At 47.9% G+C, this 12,061-nt stretch overlaps 1 protein-coding gene across 3 annotated transcripts in view; it reads left to right on the top strand.

The window, feature by feature from the left end:
• ATAD2B (ATPase family AAA domain containing 2B) overlaps positions 1-12,061 on the top strand; it is a 945,800-nt gene that overhangs the window by 385,934 nt on the left and 547,805 nt on the right. For all 3 annotated transcript variants that reach the window (XM_086926259.1, XM_086926261.1, XM_086926260.1), the window contains exon 16: positions 129-440. In XM_086926259.1, the coding sequence (XP_086782385.1) occupies positions 129-440 (312 nt within the window). The remainder of the gene's footprint in view (positions 1-128; positions 441-12,061) is intronic.

Raw genomic sequence — 12,061 nt, 5'->3', positions numbered from 1 at the left:
CAACTAATACTGAGTGATTTTTCTTTTTCATGAAATAGTATGTTTAATATTTTTTGATTAAAAGATATTTATATGTAGTAGTAGCTGGATAATTGTAGACATGCACATTTTTACTTTTCTTTTGTCAGGTTATTGTGGAGCAGACATCAAAGCACTTTGCACAGAAGCTGCCCTTATTGCTCTTCGTCGGCGCTATCCTCAGATTTACCACAGCAATGAAAAACTGCAACTAGATATTTCTTCAGTAGTTCTTGGTGCACAGGATTTTTTCCATGCAATGAAGAACATTGTGCCTGCTTCACAGCGTGCCATTATGTGTCCAGGACATGCACTTACTCCTGTCATTAAACCACTGCTGGAAAGAACCTTGAATAACATTCTAACTATTTTATATGAGGTATTTCCACATGCAGAATTCAGCAGCGGAAACAAAAGCGAAGGTATATTTTTCCTAATTCACTGTTGGTTTCCTTGTTGAGTGTATATGAATAGCATATGTTTCTATAGGTGAGCTGTCTTGTCAAGAAAAAAAAAAGACTTCTCTAAAGCTGCAGCTCTTTAACAAGTTCACCTATGATTTTCCAGCAGGTTGATGAGATGTTAATGTATTTATGTATAGTACCTCAGTCATATGATAAATGAACTTGAAAGGGTGGAACTTGCAAGGATGTTAACTTTGGGCGGGTGTTGGTTAGTTCCCATAAGCGAACTTTAAGCATAGCAGAGCCTGTATACCAGTGGATGTTACCTCTAGTGTTTATGCCTGTTGAGCTGTGCTAGGGTTGTCACACCCTGGAGTAAGTTGGAAAGAGGCTTTCCACACCAGCAGAGTTCCATAACAGTCACAGGCTGGTAAGCAGGGTTGCATGTTGTGTCTTGCTGCTGGGCTGTGCTCATGCTTTTTATCTCCTGCCTCTCATATATTTCTATCCAGAAGGGGATTCGACCGCCTGGGGAGTTTAGTTGCTTAATATGTTGGATTTGTGTAGAAAGTTTGAAGCCTGACTGGCATCATTTTTTGTATTGCAGGTTTCTAAAAATCGAGTCAACTGATTATGCCAAAGCACAAAAGGGGCTTATTCTGAGTACCATGCACTATTTTATGTAATTGAATTCAATTTTTATGAAATAGTAAAGAGCAGAAAATTCTAGAGGACTTAAAATTGAAAGTTACTTACCTTTGGTGATCCTCTTTTTGGTGGATAGTCTCTCTAACTGCAGATTTGTCACCCGAGAATGCTCCCCAGATGCTAGACTGGACCCAGAAAACGTTTGTCTAACAATGCTCCCATGCTCTACTAGGTGGCACTGTGTGGCTCTTTGTTGCCTCTTTAGTAGGGGTAGGCGGAATTTGCATAATCGCGTTACGCAAATCTCCGTGAAAAGGTAAAAAATCTCCGCGAGCACGCAGAAATTTCGCAGACATGCTGGATTGCTTGTTCGCGATGCTTTTTTCCGGTTCTTAATTGCTGTTTGCGTGTTCGGGGGGAAATATCTCACGAATACGCATTTTGAGAACGCGAACAAGCAAAAAATTTCGCGGAACGCAGAATTTTGGCCAATTTCACGTTCGTCGCGGAATGCAAAATTACCCAAATTCTGCAAATTCCACAAGCGGAACGAAATTTACCACCCAGGCCTACTCTTTAGTGCCCCTGAAGTGATGGAGCAGAGCCGCATGTAAGCGACACCCTTGCACACTAATGTAAGTTACTTCCTGGTTTCTTTCTGTCTCCTCAAACACAGAGTATGAAAAATTGGTATCACAAGTGTGCAGTTTCCTAACTTAGGACCTTTTAAAATATTGATAAGGGGGCATTCCACAGAACCCTTTTGTCATTGCCCAGCTCATCAATGATACATGCCATTAGGTTAGAACTAGACTTGTTAGCATGGAACAATCAGGTTCAAGTACATTTATGCAGATTTTGGACATGGTTAGGGGAAGAGGATAACGTGTCACGTTGGTGTATGAGAGAGATTCAACAGAGTGAATTGAAGTGGGCGAAAGCAACAAGAAAGAAACTGCACTCCATCTGTGACAATTTAAAGGTGAAAATTGACCCTGGGTTTTTTTATTTTTTTTTATTGCACAAACTAAATTCACACAACTTCAGGCCTACAACCTGACGGGCTGGCCACGTCATAAGCATATCAGACAAATCTTAGACCTTATGTTACACGGCCCGTCGGCCGACAACCCGGGGGTCCGGGGGCGTTTTCCAGTTGACAGTTAACCAATAATCAGGTGTATTCCCCAGTAGTGCCGGTTGCATTTTTCGTGTGCATTTTCTAGCTTTTCACCCTCTGTACTTCTCATAATTCCCCCGCCCCAAATCATATCAGTCTAGCAACAAGGCCTGAAAGCTCGTGTCAAAACAAACTAACATCAACCCTCAGTGCAGTCAATAACCCACCCCCCCGCCCCTTCCCTCAGAAGGACTACCTGTGCTACGCCGTTGAGTCCAAAGTTGCGTTAACCTGACCTATCTCATGACCGCTTTCATCTACTCATGTGCTACTCCTTAGGGAACGTACCCCTCCTGTGTTCGGCCTATCTATATGTCTGTGCCTAACGTAGTGTCTCAACCTAGCTGTGCGTGTACTATGTTCCCAATGGTGTCATCCCACTACTCCGCCCTTCACTCAGTCCGCTCCCCCTCACTTTCCTCTCCAATAGTGGCACCCCCATTCCCGCTTCCGCACAGTCATTTCGTCGAGTCAGCATAATATAGTGTCAATTTTTTCATCTGCCTCCTATCACAGAGATTCATTATCTGTGTTGCTTGGATTCTTACGCTGCTGCGACTGTAAGTAAGTCTGGTATAGAGCCCAGAAGTTTTTTGGGCGGCTTTTTGGGGGTAACAATTTGCTGTACGTCTCCGCTTGTGTGCTACAGTACAGCATATCCCGCGCCCATCTGGTCTTAGTTGGTAAAGGACCTCTCATCCAGCATTGGGCTACTACTTTCCTGGCCATTAGCACCCCATGTCCGTGAGCCTGCGGATCGCAACCGGGAGCCCCCTGGAGTTGCCAATGAGTGCTATGCCCAGATCCAGGGCCAAATCCACCTCCAGTATTTTGCTCATTTCTGCAAAAAACGCGCACCAGAACGCCTGTATGCCCGGGCAGGTCCAAGCCAAATGCAGGAAGTCAGCATCAGCCGCTTGGCAGCGTTCGCAGTTCGCCGCTGGCCGTAAATCGTATCTGTGAAGCCTCTCCGGGGTGTAGTACACACTTTGTAGGAACTTGTAGTGAATTAGCCAATGCTTTCCATTAAGGGAGATTTGCTTCGTGTTCTCACAGCAATATCGCCATGTCGCAATGTCCAGCGTGGCATCTAGGTCTCTCTGCCAGGCCAATCTGGCTTTCATGAGTTGGTGCTCACCGTGTGACCTGGCCACTCTGTAGATGTTTGTGAGGAGCTTCTGAGGCTCCTTACATTTAATAACATATGACAATTTATGGACGTCCGGGGGCTCTGCCATGTCCGGGCCCAGTATCTCTATGAGGGCACTCCGGGCTCTATGAAAGTGAAAGCGTTGAAGCAGTGGGCGTTCACTTCTATCCCCTCGCACCTGTTCCCAGGTTTTGACTACTCCATCCTGAAATAGGTCGCCTGCTTTGTTTAGCCCTAGCTTCGCTAGTTCCTTTATGGCCGCCTTTTCGGCCATGGGTGGGAGCCAAAGCATCCATTCCATCGGCCTCTCCGGCGAATATAGTGTCGCCCCCTCCCTGCCGGAGCAGGAGAGAATGCCAAGCGTGGTTGGTGGAGGAGATGGAGTCCAGAATTCCTGTTTGACGATACTGCGGCTTGCAAATAGTTGCCGGGAGGGGCAATGGATGTGCAAATAGACGTTTCATGCGAACATGCAGAATCAGTCTATCTCCATGAATCCAGGTGTGGAGGTGGGATGCCTGGGCCGCCCTGTAGTACAGTTGAAGGTCCGGAGCCGCTAAGCCTCCCATACTGTAAGGCAGGGTGAGCGTCGTCCATTTGACTCTCGGCTGTTTCCCTGCCCACGCCAGGTTTATCATGAGGCTCGTCAGGCGTTGAAAGAAGGCCCTGGTGAGCACTATTGGCAGAGCGTTGAAAAGGAACAGGATCCTCGGTAGCACTACCATCTTCATAATGGCTATGCGGCCCATTAGTGTAAGAGGCAGTTTACTCCAGATTTCTATGTCTTCCTCCAGCCTGCTGACCGCTCTACCGTAGTTCTGGCTAGTGAACAGGTCCGGGTCCACATGGATTTGTATCCCCAAGTACCTGATCGGGTCTTCAATCCACTGGAGAGGGACAGCACCACCGATTTTGCCCAGTTAACTTTAAGACCGGATAGTACTCCAAATCGTACCACCTCTCTCAGAAGTGGGGGGAAGTGTTGTAGCAGGGTCATGCGCGTACAACAGCGTATCATCCGCATACATTGACACTACTATTTTGGATGTGGGGAAGCGTATACCTTCGTGGCTATGATATTCTCTCAGCGCACAGGCCAGGGGCTCTGCTGCCAGTTCGTATAGCAAGGGGGATAATAGGCATCCCTGACGGGTCCCCCTGCCTATGTAAAGGGGGTGTGAGATCACGTTGCCCACACGCACTCTGGACTCGTAGAGAGCGCCCACCATTTGTATGAAGGGCTCACCAAGACCCATACGCCGCAGCACCTGAAGAAGGAACGGCCATTCCACGGAGTCAAACGCCTTTTCCATATCTAGGAAATGCGCCACAGCTGGTACATCCTGCTTGACATGCTGGATGGTTCCTAACACCGTCCTGATATTGTATGTCAGGTTTCTGGTTGGTATGAACCCCGCTTCTTCTGGGGCCACTAATTCAGGGGCTAGCAGTGCTAGTCTAGTTGCCAGGACTTTAGCATATAAGTTAGTGTCGACGTTTAGCAGCGATAGTGGGCGGTATGATCCACAGTCGTCATGTGGTTTACCCGGTTTTAGGATAGAGCTAGGCATGCTGCCTTGGACACAGATGTCCTCCAAAAGTGTGTGTATGTGCGGCAATAGCTGTTCCTGATAGGTTTTGTAAAAGTCGACTGATAGTCCGTCTATACCCGGCACGCTGCCCGATCTCATTGTGGCTAGGGCATCTCTGATTTCGTCCAATTGTATAGGGCACATGAGGAATTCCCTTTCAGAATTTGGAAGGAACGGAAGCTTTGTGTTCCAGGTAGTCTAGTATTTCGGCCGACATGTCTCCGCCTTTGGAAGAGTAAAGCTCCGAATAGTAGTCTCTAAAGACCGCAGCAATATCCGCCTCGTCTGTCACTCTGTCACCGCCTGCATTTCTCAGCTCCGAGACTAGCGTCTTCCCCCTTCGGCACTTGAGGACATTAGCTAATACCGAGCCTGGCCGCTCCCCCTCGCCGTATGTTCGGGCTGTGGCATATTTGCCCAGGTGCTGAACCTCTCTATCTGCTGCTTCGTGGTATTCCACCAGAAGGCGCTTAATCTCCTCCTCAGTGGCTTCGTCTGGTCTAGTGCGTCTTTGTTCCTCAAGTGCTTGCAGCTGATGTTCCAGCTCAGCTAGTCTACTCCTAGTCGCCTTCAGGACATTGGAGTGTTTAGACAGCGCAATGCCCCGTATATAGACCTTGAACGCTTCCCAGATCGTCTGGAAGTCCTCCACTGAGCCTACATTTTTTTGAAAGAACACGTCAATCGACTCCGCTAATTCCCCGCGGAAAATCGGGTCTAGGAGCGAGTAAGGCGGGAAGCTCCATGTAAAAGGAGTGAACCTTCTCGCAGGGGTTTCTATGACTATCGGTACGGGGGAGTGATCTGACAGTGTGCGTGGAAGTACTTTGCATTGCTTGATAGTTCGATTGATCCCCGCAGTGGCAAACCAGTAGTCGATTCTTGTGTGTATTTCGTGATAAGCAGAGTAGTGTGTGAAGCCGCCCCGTCCAGCATTCCTACTCCTCCACACATCATCCATATCCAACATTATTAACTTTACTGTGAGCGACTATGCAGCCACCGAGGGCCTTCGAGGGGGGCCCGAGGACCTATCTATGTCCGGATTAAGCGGTAAATTAAAGTCCCCACCCCATAGTATGTAAGGGTTACCATGTCCACCGATCTCACTAGCCAGTGTGTCGTAGAATTTAGGGGAATCTTAGTTGGGGCTGTAAGTTTTGACAACTAGCAGATCCATCCCCAGGCCCTTACAGGACGCTATAACATACCTGCCCTCTGTGTCCGCACTTAGCGCAGTATTTGAATGTTCGTTTTCGGGTTTACCCATGTAATGACTCCCCTTTCATGAGTGGTGAACCCAGCTGCTGCTACATGTCCTTCTAGGCCTCTGTTGTGTAGCATTCTGCTCGTGAGTGGTAAGTGCGTTTCCTGCAAAAGTGCTATATCTATATTATGACGTTTGAGGTAGCTTAACACCTTTCTGAGTTTTCTGTAGTCATTCAACCCTCTGACGTTCCATGTGAGGGCACTGAGCGAGGTAGGCTGTGCGTTTGACTGTACATTTGTTACGTCAGCCATGAGGGCGTGTCGTGAGGTATGGGAGTGTGGCCAGGTTTACGAAGGTTAGCTGTGTCAGCGTGGCACATCCGCAAGTTGGGTGCAGCTTGAGCATGCGGTAGGCTATAGCAAGAACTTTGAGACCCCTGAGGAAAAGTACACCGTGAATCAACATCCAAACAATAACATTCCCCTTTTCCCATGGATCCCCCTCCTCCCACCCACAGCAGACCAACCCAAACATGGCCTAGCATGAGAAAAAGGTCCCCCCTCCTCCCTTCCCCATGTCCCAAATAATCCCAAGTGGGATTCAGTTGTGCGAACAGCGCGAGTGCAGAGGTCGCCAAAATCAGTTCAGGGTGCAATTGCATACTCCATCTCGGCATTGAGAGCCTCTTAGCCCCGTCACCCCTTGAGTGCCTTTGCGCTCATGCCCCAGATCACTTGCCATCGTCCACCGCCCAGGAAATCCCCCACAACATCAATGGAGCCTCGTTCCTCCACAGACTCAACACGTTTGGCCGCTCACGACCTAAGGCCTCAAGCATTCAGAGTCCAAACATTTCAGAGTGTATTTGCAATAGGGCAAAAAAGTAACTTGGAATGGTCTCACCAGGACTCGGCGTGGTCGCAGCCCTCTTATTCCTGCAGGGAGTAGGCCCCGTCTGGATCCCAACAAGCCAGGGGGCCCCAATCCGACACTACTGTTATTTCTCGGGGGCTCACACCCGGCTGATTGCAGGAGTCAACTGGGCAGTAGCAGCGTTTCAAAGGCTCTACTCCTGGTCTTCCAAACCGCTGGTTAGTTCTTGTTCTCCATCCTGGCTTCTAGGACAGTTCCTCCGTTCCTTAGACCATGTTTTCAGAGCCTTCTGCAGTTCCTTTGGGTCAGTGAAAAAATGAGAATGCCCCTGTCGATTGATGCGCAGCTTTGCTGGATACAGCATAGCGTAGTCCAGCCCTAGATCTCGTATTTGCTGTTTGTATGGGGCAAAATGACGACGTTCCTCCTGTACCCTCGCCGTAAAGTCCGGGTATAATTAAATCGATGATCCCTCATATTGCAGTTTCCCCTTTTCTCTGGCCAGTCGTAGAGCAGTGTCCCTGTCTCTGTAGTTCAGGAGCTTTGCAATAATTGGTCTCGTGGGGTGGGGGGGTCCCGGGCGTGGTCGTGGGCCCAGCGAGCGATGCGCCCTTTCCACTATAAACATGGGCGAGAAAACATAGTCTCCTAGTAGCGTGAAGAGCAATTTCTCTACGAATAGCTCCATTTTTCCCCCTTGCGTTGTTTCCGAAACGCCCGTAATACGTTTATTGGAGCGCCGAGAGCAAGCCTCCAAATCTTCTGATTTATTTTGTATGACCTGGAGGAGCTTCCCAATCTGTTTTCGATCTTTATCTAGGTCCATTTGGGCCTCTTCCACTTCAGTCAGGCGCCTTTCAGGCATGTCCAGTTTCTCAGCATGTTTGTCTACTCTCTCAGACATCCGGTCCATGCGATAAGTAAGAGCGTCAATTTTCGTATCTATCGCCGCCATGCTGTCCTGAAGGCTCTTCTCTATGGTGACTAGGAGCCCCTTGATGTCTGCATAAAACGAGCTCTCCGGGCCTTTGCTCTGCTGTGAAGGCGAGAATTCCTGTGCTTCCGGGGGTCGCGCTCTGCGCCGTTCAAGCGCTAGCTTGGACTGCGGCTTGTCTCCTTCGTCAATGTCCTCTTCAGTATCTACCGAGTGGGTTTTCGCCGTGGGCTTTCCGGTTGCTTTAGCCAGCTCTGGTTGTGCACAGTGGGTCTCCTGTTCGCCCACCACTCAAGGCTAGCTCGCAGTTGTGGTTCAGCCTCACCAACCGGCTGGTTCAGGCCACGAGTGTGTATAACACACTGCTGTGCCCATCGCCACGTGTGTGTATGGCGCCAGTTCACCCTAGCCGCACCAGGCCTCGCCTGATATTCCGGCGCTACACCGCGCTCTCCTACGCTTTGAAGTCCTTGAGTCGCACAGTCGGACTTGGGTGTCAGTTATTAGTTTGCCTGCTGAGTCTGTCACCGCTTCCATCCGGTCGATCGGCGTCCTCAGAGTAGTTTCTCCCAAGTGGAATGGCGCCTCGCCGTTGCCGGTCACTTCTCCCCGAGAGTTGGCGCAGCACAGCGGGGGCAAGCAGTCGTCGGCAGTCCCCACCGCACACGTGGAGGGGTAGGGTTAGTAGCCGCTACTATGTTCCGCTCCTCTCACTCTGTCCAATCGAAAGGTCCGGACCCTCCGCGGCGTAGGCCGTCCAGTAGGCCGCACGTCGGGTGACGCACTCTGGGGTGGGTACTAGGCGAGGGCCCGGCTTAGCGGCCTAGTCTGCCGCAGTCCCTGCGTTCGTTCTCCACTCTGGCGGCTCAGAATCGTTTCGCAGCTTCACTGCAACAGTCGGGCGTTCCCGGGGGCAAGGCAACAGCGTTGCTTTCCTCGGAGCTCCGCTAGATAAGGATTAATTAAGGGTTGTTAGGAGTGATGGCGCGGAGCTCTCACTTCAGGCGTCCGCCACGGTTGCCGGCAAGCTCCGCCCGACCCTGGGTTGTTACTTATTGAAGAACAGAAGAGTGTTATAAAATCCTTGGGGAAGGAAAAGTCTAGACAAATGGATATGTAGTATCTAACAAAAAGAGTCTGTGCATTTTATATTAAATAGCTGGAGAATTGATAACTGGTATCCGTGTTTAGACACCTTACCAAATCAATGGTTGAGAATGGAATTGTTAAAGGTGAGCGTAGGCATTTATCCTGCACGTACAAATGAGAAAATAAAAAGTATATTTATTAATGGATGTTGATGGTAAATGTACATGCGGGATGGGCTTAAAATGTACCTGTGTACATATCTTAATGGATTGTCATAAATTGTTAACTCTACGTCAATTGTTTTTCCGGGCAGTTTAAAAAAAAATGTGGTATAAGGTCAAGGATGCAAGCAATTGAGCTCCTTAGTGATATGCAGTTCTTTGACATTGCAATTGCATTGGCAAAGTTTATCCATGCCGCAAAGAGATTCCTTATGGAATAGGAAATGAAAGAGTGGACCAGGGAGTGGCAAATAGAGACTAATTGGACAATTTTAGTTGTTTACCGTAGTCACTAAACATTGGATCTTTACACATCTGGATCTTGCTCACATTAATTGATACTAGGAGAAAATATTTTTATGAGACAAAGAAATAATGACCTTGTAATAGTCCCCTTGTCCGGTTTTATGGTTCTTTTATAGAATTTTAACTTATTGTATTTTTAGCTGTTTTATAGTGTCTTATCTAGTTTAAAGACCAATGGTCATCATAAACTTATTTTTTACTTGACTTGGGAGATGAGATCGAATTGAGGAATCCGCAGACTTATTATCTGTCGGAAAGAGCATTACTGTAGGTAAGTAACTTGTTCTTTGATGGATACTTCTAACCTTGGATTCCAGCAACAGATTAACTTTGCGGTTAAAGCTCTCTGAAAAGTCAAAATCGAAGTCCTAGCACCTGAAAGCATAACGGGACATGATCACATCCATCACTTTCTTTCCAAAGAGAAGGTGCAAGAACATCATGATTTTAGTTGGTCTCTCACCAGATTTTCAGTTGAGGATTTGATTCCATTATTGATCCTAGTGCACCTCGAATTTCCCAGACCATTGGCAACATTGAAGCATATTGACTCTTTAAAGTAGGTCATTCTGCTGCTTTTTGAAATTGCTTGGGCCCCATCTGGCACTCCTTCAGTCCTCAAGAATGTGCTGGGGCCTCCAGTTTGGGAATAGCCAGTAGATCCATCCTTAGCGGCGTCTGACCCTCTCGCACTGGTTACTGCCCTTGTACCACCTCCAGTACAAGCGTCTACCCAAACTCCATGAACTGTGCTCAACTCTTCCTCGTCTATACCAGTATTAAAGCCACAGGTGCCGGTAGAGGATCCTGTGCTGATTCTGATGTCTGACCCAAATCAACTTTAGCCCGATAAAGACAAATGATATGAAATTACAAAGGATCAACCACTCACTCTGAAGCCAGTATCTTATACAGTGGCATAACCATCGTGCCTATGCCTTTAGAGGATCCCCGCTTACTTGGCTCAGATTCTGACCAATCCTTACTACCACCCAGAGATGATGATGATGGACTTGAGAGATCATCTGCCCCTTAATTTTGATGACTGTTTTTACTTGGACTACAAAATGCCAGTGGGCTTGATACATCCCTGAATAGAGGGTTGAATAAGTGATTTGACCACCAGCAGAAGAGTACATTTTTTGCAGTAGTAGTCCGACTATCAGATGAAGTCTTCGACCTTCAGCTGCTGTCTATTGGAGATACTAATGTACTTACGGAAATCTTGCAGAATGTGTGTTTTCATATACCCGTCATAGCAATCCTACAGAAGTTACTGGAGGTTCAACATAGGCCAGGAGCATTTTCAATTTGCCTTGCTCTGCTTAGTCTCACTGGTGGCCCTCAGGTGTTCAGAAATGTGATGGCGGTGGTCGCTTCCCATCTTCAGAGGTTGGGCACACCACTTTCCCTTATCTCAAAGACTAGTTATCGAAGGTAAGGGTAACTACAGTCATGTGTAGACCAACTCTAGACACCAACAGACCTCATTCTATTGTTAGGATTCACATTCAACAGGCATAATTAGCACCCAACTCCTTCGCAGAAACTTCTTTCTTTAAAGTGGCCCTGGATACAGGTACATTTCAGGGCCTTCCTTCCGTTGCAATGAGTGCAGAACCTTTGAGCAATAATCCTGAATTTTAAGCCTCGCTTTTGAATCTTGTGAGAGTACCTCTGAAGCTTCTTGGCCTTTTTGCCTCTTCATCCTCTGTCAACTACCACAGGTGGCATATGCAGTTTCTGCAATGACATCTGATGTTCCAGTGATCCCTGCACTGCGGAAACCTATTGGATATAATTCAAATTTCAGAAGAAACTGCACACAATCTGCAGTGGTGGCTACTCAACGACAATTGGAGGCCATCTGAGGGAGATGGAGATCCGAGGACTTTGGTCTCCAATGAAAGCCTGACTCCAAATTACCTTGCGGGAGTTATAAGCCATCCTCTTGGCCTTGAAGACCTGGCCAACGTCTGCTTGGCTTTCCCATGTACAACACTAACACAATGTGTTATTACAACAAACATATGGCTACTACATCCCCAGATGGCATAGGGCATCTCCCTGCAATGAGGAGAACCTTGACTAGATCTTTTCTCCACAGTCCAGAACTTGCAGTGTCAAAAGTTTTGCATATGGATTTTCCAAAAGCAAACTCAATAGGGAATGTGTTCTGGCTGGAATGGAACCAGGACTCCTGTATTTTTGCCACCTCTAGCATTCTTGCTTGGAGTTCTGAAAAAAAAACTGGATGGACAGAGTCCAAGTCAAGGTAGTGGCTCCGGATTGAACCAGAAGGGTGTGGTACCCGACCTTCTGAACATGAGTACCTGTTTTCCTATCAAGCTGCCACTTCGGGAAGATCTCCTGTCTCAGCGTGTAGCGCGGCGGAGAAGCAGTTTTAATAGTGGTAGCTGGGTTGAGGCTTTATTA

The sequence above is a fragment of the Lissotriton vulgaris genome, chromosome 6, assembly GCF_964263255.1.
Source record: "Lissotriton vulgaris chromosome 6, aLisVul1.2, whole genome shotgun sequence".
NCBI classification, from domain to species: domain Eukaryota; kingdom Metazoa; phylum Chordata; class Amphibia; order Caudata; family Salamandridae; genus Lissotriton; species Lissotriton vulgaris.
The sequence above is the reverse complement of the archived record's forward strand: the minus strand, read 5'-3'. Positions and strand labels throughout refer to the sequence as shown.